Consider the following 18,997-nt stretch of genomic DNA (forward strand, 5'->3'; position numbering starts at 1 on the left):
CCTTCGAAGGTGGTGGTAACACAACCTGGCCACTTGACAGACAGGGAAATAATGTGGGAACCGGGTTTTTTTTTTATACACACACAAACGCGCACGACACACAAACAGTGAATTTCCAGGTTGTTTTGGCAGGTGAATGTCTTGGCATCTCTGGCAGTTTGCTGTTGCGCAACGCCGGTTTATTGCTTTTTCTTGTCAGGCGACGGGAAGGACAACATCCTGACAGATCATTGTTTGTGTGGCGCTGGGGAAAAAAAACAAAAACTAAACCCCACAAACTTTTTATACCAGACGAGAACAACAGGCGCGGACCAAAAAATCTAAAGGCGATCAAGCATGCTAACGACCGCTGGCTAACTTTAGCCGTAGATTAGATTCAGTGTCACGCCGGGCAGAGTGATTAACTGCTGCCACCAAAACAACAGCTACTCACTGTGACTGACTACACTAATACACTGATTAGCGTGACTATATACTGATTAACCTGCCAAATGGTCGGCTAACCGCTAATGCTTTACGGATCTCTGCAGATTAGCATGGTAATCTGCGAATGGCAAAGCGCACTGCTGACAAAATAAAAGCTTCTCAAAAAAGATTGGCCACTGCACCTCTTGCCCCCCCCTGTCCCCCCCCTTAACATTCTGCTGAGAAGTAATAACTGTCAGACCGATGAAGTTTGTAAATTTTATTTCTAAGGTTTCTGCTTTCTCTGAAAAAACAAAAACAACAAAAGAACAAAAAAACAAAAAACAAACAGCCGCTTGCTGTAAAGCTGCTTAAAGTGGTGCCGTAATCAGCCGGTAACTCACTCTACCATAAATCCCAAAGGTGCCTCAAGGCCGAGCACCGCCATCAAATAAAGCACACACAGACACACAGACACACACACACACGCACACATTGGCGCCACCAGCAGGGCAAATACTTTCCGCTGCGGCTCTTCACCTGCGCTCAAACCCGTGCACCTCCGCGACCTCCGGTAAAAATCCCCACTTTGGTTGCAGGCGCTCCCTGTCAATCTCACGGTCTCCGCCTCCGCACGTAAACCTTTCACCTCCAGACTCCACTTGAAGTTCTCCCTCCACCAACATGCCTTCTACCACCGCCTCCTCTGTCTTGCCAGAGGAAGCGGATCCAGCTTCCCTTTCAAATGAACATTCCTCGGATGCTTTCAGGCGGCTTGAGGGTCGTTCTGCTCCCCCACACCCCCCACACCCCCCCCATCCCCACCCTCACCCAACTTTTATTTACATGCCCCGCTGCCTCTGCTGATGCTAATTGCGCTAGGAGCCAGCGGGGTTGAGTGATCACAGGTCTCGGTTCATTAATGGAGGGCGAAAGACTCAGTGAGGAGACCAAAAAATATCATTAACTCCGGCGTGTCTGAAGTCCTGAAAGAGTCGTTCAGAAAATGTTTCCCCGTCCTAAAGGACTTTGAACGCTTTTGGACACGGAAAATAAATTCCGTTTCAATGGTCTATAGCTGCTATAGACCATTGGCTGAGATAGAGGTTAAGCTAATTGCCTGGGAACAATATTAAATTGTTGCAACTCTCCCCCCCGTTAGTTGCTGCGATCGAAACATGGCGCTAACAAGACTTTTTCCTTGGATTGTGTTCGCCAGGCTAAAAACATTTGCTGTTCGTCACAAAATTGTTTCGCGTCAGCAGAACTCACCCGTCTTGAAGATCTCGTAGCGCAGGGAGAAGCCCGCCCCCTGGTGGGCGTAGTCCGACACAAACTTGATCTGGATGGAGGGCCCCGATGAGATGACTGCCGCCGGGGCGATGTTGCTGCAGTGCCGTCCCAGCGTGTCGGCATTTTCCGCGGCGCCGTCAAGGATCTCGATGAAGTCGTACCTGAGGAGGACAACGGCTGTTATTCCCAAGATCGGCAGGGAGAGAGTCGGATGGTGGCGGACGGATGGGGGTGTGGGTGAGGGGGGGGTTGAGAAAGGGGGAGAGATGAAAGCGAGCGATAAACACGGAGAGCCGTGAGGTTACGCAAACAAAAACGGCAGACAGGTGTCGCGCGTGGCGTCCCGGGGGGGGAATTGATTTGCTCTTGCCTTTCGGTCGCATTCAATAAATTCTCGGGATGACGAAATTAAAAAAAAAGGCGAGGCCGCTGAGTTGTGGGTGACAGGAGCGGAGCCACCGAGCTAATGGAGAAACATTTCCAGCATTCGCCCCGCGATCCAGCGGCAGGACGGATCTGTCAAAAGGTTGGGTAAAAATAGACGGAGGAGCTTCGGGAAACAACAAAGAGACGAGGGGGGGTGGGGGGGGGGGCTGGCGGGTGGGTGAGGGAGGCGGTAGGGGGTGAGGAAAGGTGAGAGCGCTAGCAGCCTGGGGGGGGGGTGGGGGGGTGGGGGGGTGGGGGTGTCTGTGTGTGTCGGGGTGAGGGCGACGGATCTACGTTTTCCGCACATGCTGGAGGAGCTTGGCGCTCATTAAGCGCCCCTGACTTGCTGCGCGACCCCGGACGATTAAAGCAAATTCCTGGCTGTCAGGTCGAGGAGGCGGCGGCGTTTGTTTTTTTTTCTTCTTTTAAAAAGTGGGACAGGAAGAGACGAGAGGGCCCACCTGGCTGATCCAGAATTAGCTCCAGAGTACCCCCCCCCTTCTCCCCCCCGCCTCCTCCGCCGCCCTACCAGCTTGCCATTCCTCCGACATTAATAGACACATACGGCGGTGCAGAGTTAGTCACCACTGGGCTGACTCGCTCAGCTGCCCTGCAGGTTTCTTGGGCTGGTCAGTGGAACACTTGTGAGCACTGTGAATTATTCACACGCAACAAGGGGGGTTTTGTTTCTTTGTTCAGTTTTGTTACAGCCCTTGCCTTGGTCGATCTTTAGGTACTTGTGTTTGTATGGTGAGGTGGGTGGGGGTGGATAAAGCGTATTGCGTGTAATCGCAAGGATTGGCATTGAGTAGTATTGTCTGGTATCGTATCGCAGAGGTTAGCATTGCGTTGAGCTTTTTAAACAGCGTGACATTGTATCACCCGGTGTGGTATTGCATCGTAACTTAACCACGGTCCGGTATCATCGGTGTTGTGTCGTCTGGAATTGGAAGGCATCGTTTGTCTGGGATTAACAACCCCCCCCCCCGATAAAAAAGACGGGAACAAATCTCCCCGTTAGCTCGACGACAGTCTGAGAATTGAACCACTTGCTAACGAGTCCTCTTTCCCTTTTGGAGTAAAACCTGGATTAAGCAGAGCTGTGAACCGAGCACCTATCTCACCCCCCCCCCCCAGAGTGCTGAGTCCTGCAGCGGCAGCAGCACGGAGCGACCAGAGGATTAATCCCAGACGCGTTAATCTAGGTCGGAGTGGTGCGTGGACAGGTGAGGATGAGCAAAAGTGAGAAACAAGACTGTGGATGGAATCACTTGAACGTGACGTTGTTTCCCATTGTCTCCCTTTAACTGGTCCTGAACCGGTCCTGAACTCTCCTGGACCACATACATGGAACGGACCGCCCTCAAGTCTTGCCACTCCGTCTCAACTCCTGCAACGGCGTATTTTAAAACCGGATCCCCGAGTTACCTGCCTCCGCTGCGCCCCTGTACTTTCTGTTTCCCCTGTGTGCGTCTCTCCGAGCCCCCCCCCCCAAACACACCCAAGCGCCTCCTCACGCCGACTCACATTGTACCTTGCGCGCTCGCGCGGAACGACGGCCGGTGAATTATTGAAAGCCAGATGTCCCTCTGACGTTTGCGAACGCTCGCGAGGAGCTCAGCGCTGCTCAGCGCTGCTCTGCGGAGCTCCGGCGAGCGGCGGTCCGATTCCCCTCGTGCGTGTCTGCCTTGTAATCCTGCATTGCGGAGGCGATCGCGGTGGCCAGCTCCCGGTATGCCTGCTTAGGCTGTAACTGACACACGCTTTAGGGGGAAAAAAAACAAAACAAAACAAAACAAAAAAAAAAAAAACCCACTCACACAAACTAGCCGGCAAAGACGTGGGGGTGTGAGAGGAAGAGTAGACAAACAGCAGCCGGCGAGCCGCGGCCGTATCGCCATCGCCGCGGATAAAAGGCTTGCGTGTGCCGAGCTCGAGAGCCTAATTAGGTTTTAATTGATTTTGGAGTGGGTCTCTATCCCCTCTCTGTCGCGCCCCCCCCCCTCCGCCCCCCCTCCTCCAGCGTGGATTAGCGTCAGTCAGCGAGCCTTCCTCAGATGTGATTATTGACCTGCTCGCTCAGCTTCTCCCCGGGCGATGATGAATACATGTATGAGGGTACGGCGGCGGTGGCGGCACGTGCATTCCACAACGCACCACTCCCAGACTCATCCAGACGTTTGAAAGATCCCCCACCTCTCTGTCTGCCACCCCTGTACCCCCCCCCCCCCCACCCAAACCCCACAATCTCTGTCTGGGTCTGCTTGACTGCCCCAGTGTTTTAAGGAACCATGGGTAGAGGAAACTGGGAAGACCCTTGGGGGGGGGGGCTGTAACCCCGCACCGGGTCCAGACAAGTCCCGTCTCTCCTATATCACTCCTCTCCCCAAACCCAAACAGCTAATTGCCGTTCACACCTTTCGGCTGTTTGTTTTAAGGAGCGGGGGGTCGTTTCCTGCAGGAACCGATTCCCGACCGCCGGCGGGGGAAAGGAAAGGGGGGGAGGACTCTCCCAAATATTTGGAGCTGCCCAGTTGCGCTCAGAGGACATTTGTCCTGCCGCAGACAGGGGGCCAGTAAAAAGCCTTCTGTCTAGTCCGCCTCCGTCTATCTAGCCGCCTGCAGGAGGAGCGGCCCTGGGATATCGCCTTTCTTCTAACTCGATCTGCACGGCTGCGCTGACGTGAGGGGGCATCGACAGGAAAGGGACGCAAATAGCAGTGGAGATTTTCTCCAAAAGGAGCGTGTGAAAAGTGCAGTTTGGGTGCGAAACAAGTCACTCTCAACTAACTGCATTACTTGGCTACCCTTGCGACATTTGCGAAGGTGGCTGACGAGCTCCCCCAGGGGCCAGGATTTAAGCTCAGTTGATCTACTTCTACTCCTTGTTCATAGAGGGACCTTTTTTTTCTTCTTCTTTTTTTTTTTTTTTTTTTTACCATAAAGCAAAGATATGGGACAGAGAAGAACAAATAAAGGTCAAAGGTCGCTTTTAGGCAATGACCTTATCTCAGACTCCTCACTTTGTATGAAACCAATCTCTTCTGCAAACACTGAATTCCGTCATACGAGTGGAAAACAGACTTTGACCACACAAAACCCATTTGTCCTCAGGCTCAGGATAATGCACTACAAGCCATATGTTTTCCAAAATATGTGTAATTGTCAATCTCGATACTGCAGCACCACTAAATATTCACAATCATTTATTTTTTTGGCAAGGGCTGTGCCGCAGCTCTCTGATTTATACCGCGTTTTAAGCAGCAACAGCTGTTGGAGGACATCAAGCGGAGCGAACTTGGCCGTGCTCGGTGCTCGAGGCCTCCCTTTTCTGCGACGCTGCACTTTTTGTTTTGTTTTGGTTTTTTTGCCTCCTTCCATTTTCCCCTTCCATAATATTTTCCGCCCCGTTTTCCCGTCCTGATCCGGTAAACAACGAACAACTGGCGGCGGACGCCTCCTCCTCCTCCCTCCTCCCTCCCTCTCTCGACGGCGCACAGCAGCAGAAGTGAGGATGCGCACGCACCAACGCACTCCCTGCAACCTCCGAGGGGACGCTAATAAAACCGTAAGTGCCTCTGAAATATTAACTAGATTCCGCGAGAGAAATCCCTGCAGATCCACGCTGCCATTTCTAATCTAGCCCTCCGCCTCCCGTAAAATATAAAAACAACAAACAGCTGCGCCCCCCCCCCCCGGCGCAGACTCATACTTACAGACGACTGGGGCCAAACCTCTGACCGCCGTGCCGGTCTGGTGCTCGGCCCCTGAGCCCTTTACAGAGCGCCATCGATCCCAAATGGCGAAAGCCCGACCCGCCGCGACCTGGCTGGAATGCCTTTTAATCGACCTTTAATCGGCCCATATTTACTGGATGGAGATTTACCTCCACGCTTTTCTTGGACGGACGCATTCATTTCCAGAAGGGCAGACAGAGGGTGCATCGATCGCTGGAGATGTCAGACATGTTCGAACGGGAATCAGGATGATTTAGGGCCAAGTTCACCCTTCCGACCGGTCGGAGTGGAACTGGTCCTCTGTCTTAAAATATTCACACTCGCTTGGGCCTGTGCGGATCATCTAAAAACCAGGCTTTGACGGAAGAAGCCAAAGAACTGCTCGCGTATGTTGCTCTACGCTGACGACGCTATAGTGTGAACGTTGTTTGCCTTCGCCACCGCCTCAGATACGAGCAATCGATCGAGAAAAAAAACACTTGAACTCGATGAAAACCGCTTTCTTCCCGCCCTCAAATTGCACCTTTTTACTCACTTCAGTGTCTGCGGTGGAGCGACGCAGGAAGCCTCGTCCGCTGGATGCAGATGACCCGTGATCTTGGAGCTCGGAACGCTGACCTATCGGATCCCGGACAAGCCCCTCTGGTGCCGACCTTTGGCGGCCCATCTGTCTCGTCTCTCACCCGTCGACCCTCCTCCTCCCTCAGACTGGGCCGTCTCACTATGGCCGCCGCTGATCACCCATCGATTTCCCATTACGGGACGGAACACAGACATTGATTCTGCACACCTCTCATCTGCAGCCGTCCCTGACCCCCACCCCCATCCCTGCGGGGGTTGTCGGCAAGGAGTTTGATATGATATGGAGGCGCATGTGTTCAGCTGTGATGTCAAATCTTCTGAGTCAAAGAATGAAAAAAGAAAATCTGGCAAAATCTGGCATAGAAACGGATCCTCCTGACTGACAGTTTTATGACCGTGTGTGTTAAGCAAAAGCGCCAAAGAAATTAATGAAATAGAAAAACCAGAGGCTGCTGCCGCCTCCTCAGGCGACAGCAGGCGTTGGAAGGCAGGCTCCTCCCACTCCTGCCGCAGAGCGTCCTGAGGCTCCGGCCGGCTGCATTAGAAGATATGGGCCTGATATTTCATCTGGCCTTTATTGCATTTAGCTCGCATCAAGCAGCCAGCAACTGGGAGGTAAGAGCTATTTGGCATGCGGCCGGACCCGCTTTCCTCCCCTCCCTCTTGAAATGAAATAGCGAATTGGAGCGGCACCTTCCGAAAGGCGACGTGTCGCTGATTTGATTTGTTTTTACGGCCTTGTGGCCGTCAGGAGGAGCAGCAGCAGCAGCAGCAGCAGCAGCAGCCAGGAGCTGACGGAGCACATTCCCTTTTTTTATACGGCCTTAAAGCTGCCCAAAGGGGAGAGTTTTGGTGGGTAGACCGACAGGTTTTGCACGCTTCAGAGTGTCCTTTTCTTTTTTTTCTTTTTTTTTTTTTTGAAAATCCAGCCCAGTCCCGAAGCCGCCGGTGCCTCTAATCCCGGCTGTCACGCGCATCCCCGAGGTTTTTCCCCCGTCCACCTCCTCCGCTCTACTGAGACCCTCACTTCACAGCGTGAAAACATGCAAAAATCCGCTCTCCGTGACCCGCTGCTGCTGCTGCCACTGCCGTGTCTAATCATACAGGGCACATACACATATGAAAAAAAAAAAAAGAGGGAGAGCTACTGGAAACTGCACCATGGGGCACGGACGGAAAGGAAAGAAGCGTTCCGAAGGGGAAGATCGTGTTCCCGTGGAAACACGAGAGGTGCAATAAATATAAATACACGCTGGAGGGATTTTTGATATTTCGACTGGGGGGGGGGGGGGGGGGGGGGGGGAGGTAGTGGGGCGGCTACCGGTTCTGCCGCCGCCGCCGCCACCGCCCACGACGTGTGACATGCAACTCATACATTCACGCTGAAGGCAGATGGAGTGGGCGTGTGTGTGTCAGAGGGCCGCGCTCCCTTCCAGGCAAATGTAAAATAGAAAATAGCGGCGGAAAAAAAGAAGAAGCGAAAAACCCTCTCCTCCGTCTCAATAAAACCCTCACAGACCAAGAGACATTGCACTTTTTTTTCGCTCCCCCCCCACCCCTCCCACCCCCCTCTGCCTCGGGGTCTGTGAGAAACTGCTCGACTCGCTGCTCATCAACAGCCGGCTCTCGTCGACACTGGCGCTCTCAGACTTCTCCCAAATCAAGTCGCGGGAGAGCACGCAGCGCGGTTACGCAACAGACTTCTCGCCAACGGACGTGACCAAAGTGGCTCCTGCGCACCCAGAGGTATAGAAATAAATGTCAAAAATTTCGCCCGACACGGGGCTCAGTTGCTGCGACGGAGGCGACACTTGTTCGAAAAGGAAAGAACAGCAGCCTTGGATGTTCCATGGTGAGAGCGCCGGTTCATCTCTCGCCCGGCCAACACTCAAAACACAAAGCGTTTGTCTTTCGAGAGAAAGAAAAATGAGGCTGGGAGCGGAAAAATAAACAGGTGCGGATCTGGACGGCCGCCATCGTGTCTTCCGGAAGACTGTCAGCGGAGCGGTGGAAGGACGCTGACGTCGTCCTCCTCCTCCTCCTCCTCCTCCTCCTCCTCCTCCTCCTTCCTCCGAGGTCAGAGACAATAGCAATAACGTGCCTACGTTATTGGGATTATTTGCGTCTCTGAGAAAGGAAACTGACACTCTTGCTCACTTCCAGACGCACAGCTGGCTCTCATTCTCTCTCTGTCTCTGACCCGGTGCCGCGTTTTGCGCTCTGACTCCGACCTGAGTCGCCCTTTTATTAGTCACACCTCGACTCTGCCGGCCTTCCTCGTATTCTCCCTGAACTTCCGCGCTCAGACGAGGGGCGACGTGCACCCGTCTGCGGAGCGTTTGCACGTCTAAAAAAAAATAAACAATGAGGTGAGAAGCAGCAAATAAAACGTCGTCGTCCGAGCTGTAACACAGCAGTCGCAGTACTGGTAGAGTAGGAGAACCTGGACACCTGGTGGAGGAGAACCTTTTCTGTTCCAGGTGACCCCAGCCCCCACCTTTGACACCCCCCCACCCCCCCCCCCACCTTCGACCCCGGCCCCGCCTTACTTGCAGTCCAGCCTCTCGATCTCAAAGTGCGGGTTGAAGTTGAGCACGATGCGCTGCGACGGCTCCGGCGCCGTGATGATCCAGTGGCAGTTGAGGTAGGGCGGGTACTCCAGCGGGTAGCCGGGCGAGGTGATGTAACCCGCGCTGCTGGCGTCCAGGGCCCCCCCGCAGGCCATCGGAGGAGCTGCGGGAAGGGATGGGAAAAGAGATATTAAAAATAAAAAAATGAATCAATGAATGACAGAAACAATCCAGGGGAATTACTTCAGAGATTTGCGTGTTAGCTTCGTTTCGAGAAGGACAAAATCCTCATCGGGTCCAGTTCACTTTTGCTTGTGTGTTCTTTGCAGCCTCAAAAAATGCGCGTGATGGAAACTTGTCGTTGCCAGCAGCCGGAATCAAACCCCGTAATGCCCCCTCCCTACCACCATCCACCCACCCAGCACCCTCTTCATTCACCTCCTTCCTCCTCATGAAGCCGTGCTGGATGTGTCAAAAAAACAAAATTAACGTCTGTTCCGACGGAAATTGGAATAAAAAAAAAAAAATTACACACACACACACACACACACACACACACACACACACTCCCTCAGCAGCAGACACACAATGATGAGTCTTTCTCTTTCCGACCCCTATGCCCTCTCTTATCTCTCCCCCCCCTCCGCCAATCCCCAGTGGGAGGGTCCTCCAAGTGTAATTGTTGCCAATCTGCAAACATTAGGACACATTCCCCGAGATCGCTATCGCGCTCCTCCCAGGAACAATACCGCCGTGCGGGAAGTGACACTCTCAGACGGCCTGTCTAACATTTTCTTTCCCCCTCACTGCGGGGGAGGCTGTTTGGGGGGGGAGAGGCAGCAGTCGCAGCAGCAGCAACAAAAGGGGCCTTTTTCTCCCGCCGCCAGCGCGGCCCAGCCGGGTCTCGCGCTTTGCGTTATCTCCCGTAAACACGCTAAACATATGAAATCGGGGGGGTTCGCGCACAAAAGGAGCATTTTTTTTATTTGAGTTCTATATGTGTGTATGTGTGTACGCGCGCGCTGCAGACAAAGCTTCCTTTTATGACTATGTTTTTTTCTTGCACTGCATTAGATTACATTTGGAGGCGGCGTTGGTATTATTTCTTCTTCTTTTTCGGAGGCGGAACATCTTCTCCATGACAACTGTGGAGGCTGTTATCGCTTCCCGCTTCTATACGGGGCCCCGAATATATAGACATATATTTATGTTGCCTCTGTGTACGTGTGTGTGTGTGAGTGTCTGGCTGCTGATTCACCGGGGGGGGACCTCCGAACGTAATGAAGCTCGATATTAAACCGGGGGGGGAGGGGGAGATGAAATTGAAACGTCTAGTTTCTTCTTTGGGTTAGCCACGCGGCTAATAAAGCCCTTAGCCGCGAGCTAGCTTAGCTTCCTGACAGAAATGGGTTGATATTCCTGCCTGTATGTGTGTGTGTGTGTGTGTACCTGAGCTATTTTCTTTTCCCTTCTTATTTTTCTTACAGGTTTTCTGTGAAAGTATCAATAAAATGAGAAGAGCAAGAGGAGGAGCAGGAGGAGGGAGGACGGGAGGAAAAAAAACAGAGCAGCGAGAGTCTTGAAGTGTAATAGACCCTTCAAGTGATGACATTTCCGCTGCCTATTGTGCTTAAAAGCGACACTTAAAGACGCTGTGACATTTGATAGAGGCTTCCTCCTCCTGGCTTTGTCACAGCGGTAGAGGAGCCCGGTGGCCCCGCGCACGCCCACGTGCGTGTGCACGTGGAAGGCCGATAGTGTGTGCGTGTGTGTTTGTGTTGCACCCTTAAACACACTCCCACACTTCTACTTCGTCTTCTTTCTTTTTCAATGCAAACACACGGGCCCAGACAGTTGCTGCAGCTGCAGCTGCTGCTGCTGCTGCTGCTGCTGCTGCTGTGTTGGAGATACCACCTACGCACGTGCACATCCCAATCTCTCTGCTGACGGGCCTGCCAATCAAAAGCTGGGCCACTGGAGGTGGCAGTGAAAAAAATGAAAATGAAAGATAATAACAATCAGGGATGCAGCGATACAGATACCAGTATCGGTCCCGATACCGGGGTTGAGTACTTTGCTTGTACTTGTCAAATATGTACCAATACCAGTTGTACATGTATGTATAAGAAAATGTTGTCAAATTTGTGTTTGTACTGCAGTGAAACTGGTTCTATAAACATGTTCAAATCACAGAACATCTGTGGAAAGCTTAAAAGAAAATCAAGTCGTTCTATTACGTATTTGTCTGGGAAGGTTCTCCGTCATCCAGGTCATCTTAAGGTAGAGGGGTTAAGTTAGGGCAACTGGACTTGTTCTACTATGTATAATGGCCTTATGAAGTACTCGGTATTGCAAGTACTGCTACTCTACTCGTTCAGTAAAAAGGAATATCTGTGCAACCCTAATAATGACAATAGTAGCAGGTTGGAAAGACAACATAGAAATAGAAATAGGAGTGCAGGAGGAAGGAGGGAGGAAGGACGATGCAGGGGTGATGGAGACAGGGAACACACACACACACACACACACACACACACACACACACACACACACGCCCAGACACGTCTTTATCTGGCGGGGTGGTTGCAGACAGACGGTCATTGTTGGGAAGCCCGGCCGGGGAATGGGGTGCTCAGGAGGCTATCAGCGGCTCGGAGCCTCGGCAGATTAAGCCCTTTGGTTGGGTGGGTGGGGTAGGGGGCGTGGGGGTTGGGGAGGGGGTGGAGGGTCGGGGATGGCGGCGGCGGTGAGATTCCTGCAGCCTCGACACTTCTTTATCCCTCCAGCCGCCGTCGTGAGCCCCCTGAGCCGCACGCTGCCGGGCCCCCCGAGGTGGATGAAGACGAAGAGCGAGAAGCAGGAGGAAGAGGAGGAGGGGGTGGAGATTACATTGGGGAGAGAGGATGAGAGATGGGGAAAGTGGGCGGGGCCGGGAGGGGCAGAGCGGAGGAAGTGATGAGGAGGAGGAAAGAAGAGTGTGCGTGCGATGCGTGCGTGTGTGTGTGTGTGTGTGCGCGTGCCTGACGAGCCTCATTAGGACATGGCTGCGACCGCGTGGCAGACGACCCCACCAGTGTGTGCGTCAAAACTGTGCGTTGTGTGTTTGTGCGTTTGTTTGTTTGCTTGCTCGGTTGTGTGTCGGAAAAGGAGAAAAAAAAACCCACATCGAGGCAGCAAGTGGGTCCTGACGAAAGACGCGCGAGTGTGTTTCTTCCCTAATTGCTCGAGTGACAATTAGAGTGAGAGTGTGTGTGGGTGTGTGTGTGTGTGTGTGTGTGTGTGTGTGTGTGTGTGTGTGTGTGTGTCTTTGCAAGTGCGCAGACAGATTGGCTCCACAAGTAGAGGAGACAGTGTAATTCATGAAGCTCGCTGGCAGCTCCAGCTCTCACACACACACACACACACACACACACACACACAGTAGGGACGTTGTTCAGTGTGTGTGCGTGTTGTGCAGCGCAGGCGGAAAGTGAGTTTATTTGCAGCGCTGTGTGTTTCATTAGGCCGTTAATCTGCACGCTGCACGGATGAAAAAAAGAAGTGAAAAAAGAGAAATCCTGAAATATTGCATCCGTCAGAGCTCCGACTGTGCCGACGGAACGAATTTGAACGAGTGTGAGAACATCTGTGTGTGCCTGCGTGTGTGCGTGTGTGTGTGTGTGTCACACTTTCAGAGCCGCCGCAGCTCATCGTCAGCAGCAAATGTGCCTTTTTCAGTCGGCTCGGTCGCTTTTATCGCGGCTGCTATCTGCAGAAAATGCACAAAAAAGACGGCGCATGCACGCACGCACGCACGCACGCACGCATGCACACACGCACGCGCGCACGCCCCTATTTTCATGTGCGCTCTCATTTTTTCTATTAGCCGCCTTATCACCGGTGGGGAAAGTACGGCGTCACACTCGGGGGGGGGGGATGAGCCGGAGTCGGCGCTGATAAAGGCCCCTCCGTCATTCCTCAGCCTCCCGACCCCGCCTCCAACCCCCCCCAGCACCTTAATTAAAAAGTGCTATCGTCCGAACGGCGCTCATCCGTTCAACCGGGGTGAAGCCATCTCCCCCGTCGCCACCGAGGTGCGCTAGAGGCAATCAGGGTGTGTAGAGGTGGGGGGGGGGGTTCACCTTGGCCTCCCGGATCCATATTTAAAGGCTAAATTTCATCAACACACCATTTTTGAAGGGGGCGGGCCTTTATTTAATCGGGGGGGGGAGGGGCAATGAAACAAACAAACCGTCGTCATGAAAGTCGATGCTAATTTCATCGCGGCAAAAGGTTAAAAACAATTGAAATGGTAAAATCGGATTACTCGCCAGCGCAAAAAACGCAAAAGAAAAACAAAACAGCAGTTGGCCATTTGTTTTGATTCGCATCCGATAGGCAAGCGAGCGGATATGCTGATGGATCTCCGAGGTTACGTCACTCTGCAGGGCATTAGCGCTTATCTTCCCCTCATCAAAACAGCAGGAAAAGGAAAGATTCAGGAACAATACAACAAAATCATTTTAGATGTCATAATTTAATCAGTCTGTGTGTGTGTGTGTGTGTGTGTGTGTGTGTGTGTGTGTGTGTGTGTGTACCCAAGAGCTTCAGCCGTGCCAAACAAGAAAAGCTAACACAGAAAATCGATGTTAACTGCAATTTTTCAGTAGAATCAACACAAAAAAAGTTATTTTAAAAGGCTGGCTGGACGCAACAAAAGGTATTCATTTCAAATGGTGATGGATTATGGGAAGGCACAACACTTCAACACAAAATCCAAAAGCACTTCTTGCCTCAGCAGCAGCAAAAACAACAAACCGGGGGCAGGAAATACGCTGTTTAGCACCAACTTGTGGCGTTCGGCAGAGAGTTCAGCAAAACAACAAAACAACACGATAATACTGGCACGAAAATCGATGCAAACGGGATTCTTTTCGTACCCCCACCAACACCAAAAGGTCAGATAAACGGCAGAATTGAATCCCTCGCGGGGAAAAGATGAAAAATTTGCCCCCCCGCTGGCACAGAAACGCGTCTAATTCGCATCAGATGGGCGACAACGCGAGCGGATACTTTGATGGTTTTCTGCGATTGCGTCACTCCCGGAGCGCATCTTAAGACTGTTAGCTCGAGCGGAGCTGAAGCCAGGGCTCATCGGTGGAGGCGAGACAACAGTCAGCATTCCCCCCCAACCCACCCATCCCCCGCCCCGCCCCGGCCCAGAAAAGGCAACAAAAGCCTTTTTTTGTTGAGTGGCGTTAACTTGGTTCCCCCCCCTGCTATCCTTCCTTTAAACTACCAACAAAAAGCTACTTCAAAGACAGATAATATCCCCAAATCCTCTTTGCCTGCCTCCTTGGCTCCCCTCTCTGCACCCCCCGCACCTCCTCCCCTTCCCTAACAGGATAAGTGCCCCCCATGCTAATCGGCTAAATGCGCTGGCAGTCGCTGATCAATGGTTCAGCGGGTCCGTCGGGGCAAACAGATGGCTAATGCTGCTGCTGGGGGTGATACCTGACTGCGGTATCATGTCGCCCCCCCCCCCCCCACTCCCTCCCCCCCAACCCTCCTTTTGTCTCTGTTCGCTGGAGTCGAACCGGCAACTCAGCCGGAGCTCCGGAAGCTTGCCCAGCTGTCCGAGTCCTGGCGAGTTCTGCTGCGAGGAGTTGCAGCTACAAGTCAGTCGGTGCCCCCGCTGCTCTTTCATCGCTAAATTTAGAGCCCCCCTCAAACCACCCCCAAACTCCAACGCTACCCGAGTACCGTCTCCAGCTCCCGTCTGAGCCCCCCCCCCACACCCCGCTCACTCTGTGGCCATTCTTGACACGCGTGTTTTGCTACTAACACGGCACGGCGCAAACAACCGTCTCTGTCTATGTTTTATTTATAGGGGCTCTTGTTTTTAATTTCCAGCCCGAGTGTGGAGGGGGAGAGGTGGAGGGTGTCTTCTTAAAACCTGTAGCTGCGTTTCCATTACCTCTGGAATGGCACAAAACCTAAATATCGCAATAAAAACTGGTCATGGAAACACCTAAACTTGGAAAAAAAAACTCTCACATATGGCTAAAAGGTTTTGAGGCTCTCATGAGGTGGTTTTTCAGACGTACCCATATAGAGGTGTATGGCAAAAGTATAGAAACACTTTTTTTCACATTTACATGTTAGCGGACGTAACGGACGAGGCCACGTGACCAGTCCACTTGGAGTGAAAATGGGGCGTTATGATTGGACGGAGGAGGAGATGGAATATTTTTTTTTACAAGCAATCAAAGAGAAAAATATAACAACCATTCTTGACAGCAAACAAACAAACAAACTACAGTTTATGCGCTTCACACCAATCAATGGAAACACCAGCAAATTGCAAATGGACTTTGTTGAAATTTTAGAAACATCGCTTTTGTTTTGTTAAAAAATGTAATGGAAACGCAGCTACTGACTCTTATACCTGACCGGTATCGAACGGCTTTCATGTTCTTGGCTCCGAATGCTAATGGATTGCCTTGTTTTTCATTCCGGCTGACACCTCGGAGGCAAGAATAAAAGGAATTCTTGTTATTTGAATGTGCGGGGCATCCCCCCTGTACATTTCTATGCCCGCCCGTGCACATCCTTCGATTTCGCCCAGTAGTTTTCTAGGGACAACCCCCCCCTGCCCCCCCAGAAGTGAAAAGATTAAAAAAGTTTCAGCTTTTGCTTCTTCTTCCACCAGCCAACCAGCCGACACACCAACTCCCGGCAGCGCAGGAAAAAAAGAGTTTCCTTCCCAGAATCGGGATGGACGTCGGAGAGAAAGAAAGAGAGAGGATTTAGGAAATCCGGGAAGAAAACCCTTCCGCTGAGATCGTATTTATTTCTCTTTCACACGCAATCGGAAATGCTTGAAAGCGAGGGACGCCGTGTCGGCCACTGACGCACTCACTCGTCGTCACTCTGTCGAAAAAAAAAAAAAACCCGTGATCCGCTCTTCCTTCAGTCCGGCTTTTTACTCCGTTGACCCCGAGCTGGCTCGCTCACTTTGAAGTTGCCCTTTTCTGCTCCTGCTTCCACGAACAACAAGAAGAACCTCCCTCCCTCCTTCCTTCCTCCCTTCAGTGTCTCCTCTCAGGGACGTCGGAGAAGAGTGTGTGTGTGTGTGTGTGTGTGTGTTAAAGAGATAGACAGTTGAAGCTTGTTGCTTGCCTGACGGCAGCTGAGAGGCCCACATCTGTCTCTGATCAGCGGCTACAACAGGCGGCCAGTGAGGGAGAGAGGGAGACACACACACACACGCGCACACACACACACACACACACACACACACATCAGGAGGATCAGGAGGGGGACGGACGGGTTGTTAAACGTAGAGGATCCGACGTGGAGAGAAACCAGTTAGCCGCTGGTTAGCCGCTAATCTCATGAAAATGACCGACTTCACTTCACTGTGATTTATCCTCTGTCAGAAAGAATCGACGTGTCGCCAGAAACGGCTTATTTAGTCCTTTGTTTACAACCTCCTGCAGAGGTAATGCCACATTTCAGCCTCCCCTGAAGCTTAAAGGGAGAATAAAACAACAAGAACAACAGAACAACAAGGCAGCCTCTGAGTAAGGCGCCAACGCCTGGCTGGCGGAGGTGTCGGTGTGCTTCGTGACATCACAAAGGGACCGTTTTGCAGGACAAGCAAAAGGAAGTCAAAGGATTTTTTTGTTTTTTTTGTGAAACCATTGTGTCAGGTGATTATTTTTTTTTTGCTCATTCGTCAACTATCGGACTTTTATTGTGATATTTTCCAAAAGAGTTGAGATTTGGGATTTTCTCGAGGGGCTGAAAGAGGGAGAAAGAGTAAACGATCAGCATTTGAGTCAGAATGAAACAGCGGGCGTGTGTCACACGGCTCCCGGAGTGACACACATGCTGAAATATTAACAAGTGTGGAGTCGCACCGAGGACTCAGCGCCTCCTCTTCCTCACTGGGTTTTTCACCCCCGTTCTTTTTAAATCCAAATTTAAAATCGGACGGCAAACGTCTTTTTTTTTTTTTTTTTTAAGGAGAAACTGCCTCCGTCCTCCGCAAACCTCCATCGCGTCGCGAAGCGGAGGAGAGGCGCGTGGCGGCCGGTCAGGTGTCGAGAAGCACGCGGGGAAGGGTTCGCGCATGGTCACCACCCCCACCCAACCCCTTGCCCGACCACCACCACCCCGCAGCCGGGGGCAGCGAGGACGAGATAAAACAACAACACCAAAAAAATAGATAGATAGATTTTTTTTTTTTTTTTTTTTTTTTTTTTTGCGGGTGTTTGATGAATCAATCAATCTCCTGTCGCCAATAATTCACCCAAACAGCAGCGGCAACGACGTGTTTGCATTACAGTCTGCAGTGGTTGGTTGCACCCTCTGTGTTAGTAAATGTTTAATTACAGTGTGAAGTTTGGTGGAATTTGTTTTGTTTTTTTTTGTTTTTTGGACGCTAGAAAAGGCTATTAAGAGACGTGACTATACATATATATATGTATATATATATATATATATATATATATATATATATATATATATATATATATATATATATATATATATATAACGTATTTTTCCGTGATCTCGTTCATTCATGTGGATTTATTGCACCAACTCCAAAGGTTCCACGCACGTTTTAGTGACGACAGACAGACAGCCAGACAGATAGACAGAGGTGTCCGGCTCGGGACTCACCCTCCTCCCCGCGGACTCCCAGGTGACACAGCGCCATTAGAAATCCAATCAACGGCGGCGCAAAATCCATCATGAACGGAAAACAAACAAACAAACAAACAAACAAACAAAAAAACAACTAAACTAAACAAAAAATAAAAAACCCCAACAACTTCGACTTCCTCCTCCTGAGCAGATCCTCAACGCGAACAACAATTAAATAAATAATAGAAAAAAAATAAAAAATAAAATAAAATAAAATCCAGAGTCCGAACCGGACGTCTCGGTTTTTAGAGAGCACGTGCGGGCGGAAGCGGTTCGTCTTCTTTTTCTTCTGCTCCCCGTCGTGCGTGAGTCCATGCACGGTCCCGTCGGTCCTCCTCATCCGCGGAGGAACTCACTCCCCCTCGAGCTGTTTCGGACCTTCTCGCTCTCTCCCTCGCGCCCTCCTTCCAGCTCCTCTGCTCCGTTACGCACGCGCGTCCTCGGGGTCCAGGAGAAGCGCGTGCAGCCGGTCAGCCTCTCTGCTGGTCTTGTTTTTCCTCCCGCGAGAGAGAAAGAAAAGATTCAAAATTCTCCCCGTCAAGAGTGACAGATCGCGTCTCGTGCCGCCTCCTCGCGCCTCGCTCTGTACTCCGCTCTCTCTCTTTCTCTCTCGAGCGCGCAGCTGCTCGCTCGCCCGCCCGCCGCCGACTGTGAGCGGCGTGCGAGCGTGCGCCGGCGTTTTTGAGCAGCGCGAGCTATCGCGTTACAGCCGCGGCCCCGCCCCCCTCTGATTACAGGGGGGTGAGAGAGAGAGAGAGAGGGAGGGAGAGAGCGAGAGAGAGGAAAGGGGTAGAGAGAGAAAGACAAGGCAGCCTCAGAGTGCAGCGGAACCAGTGCCTGGCTGGCGGAGGTGTCGGCGCCCTTTGTGACATCACATAGGGATCTTCAATCTCTCCATCTATCTCTCTTTTGTCCCACTGCTCTCTCTCTCTCTCTCTCTCTCTCTCTCTCTCTCTCTCTCTCTCTCTGTCTGCAGACACCAAAGACACCAACCGAGATAAGACTCTCTGGACCACAAGTTCACCTCGGGGCGCTTGCTTGCTTGCTTGCTTGGTTTTTCCAGAGGAGGGCAGAGGATGAATGTGCAATTTGGAAAACAAACAAACAAATAAAAAAATTACAGTAATAGATCCCCCCCCCCCCCCCCCAGCTGAACTACAAGTGATACTCACCTCCCTGTTTTCTCTTATCTCACTCCACTCAGTCTATATTTATTTGTTGATATATTTAAGTATTTCAACTGCAAGTTTTTTCTGACGTGTTTTAACCTTTGTTTTTTTTTGTTTTTTA

The 18,997-nt window shown here is 51.6% G+C and overlaps 1 protein-coding gene across 2 annotated transcripts in view; it reads right to left on the bottom strand.

Annotated features, from left to right (window-relative positions):
- Positions 1-18,351, bottom strand: part of nrp2a (neuropilin 2a) — a 62,220-nt gene extending 43,869 nt beyond the window's left edge. For both annotated transcript variants that reach the window (XM_076016683.1, XM_076016692.1), the window contains exons 1-3: positions 17,684-18,351; positions 8,993-9,176; positions 1,678-1,859 (exon numbers count right to left, since the gene is read on the bottom strand). In XM_076016683.1, the coding sequence (XP_075872798.1) occupies positions 1,678-1,859; positions 8,993-9,176; positions 17,684-17,756 (439 nt within the window). In that variant the 5' untranslated portion in view covers positions 17,757-18,351. The remainder of the gene's footprint in view (positions 1-1,677; positions 1,860-8,992; positions 9,177-17,683) is intronic.
- Between the last annotated feature and the right edge of the window lie 646 nt (positions 18,352-18,997).

This window comes from Nelusetta ayraudi, unplaced genomic scaffold, assembly GCF_046127955.1.
Source record: "Nelusetta ayraudi isolate G7.1 ecotype Tasmania unplaced genomic scaffold, CSIRO-AGI_Nayr_v1 ptg000006l, whole genome shotgun sequence".
In the NCBI taxonomy this organism is placed as follows: domain Eukaryota; kingdom Metazoa; phylum Chordata; class Actinopteri; order Tetraodontiformes; family Monacanthidae; genus Nelusetta; species Nelusetta ayraudi.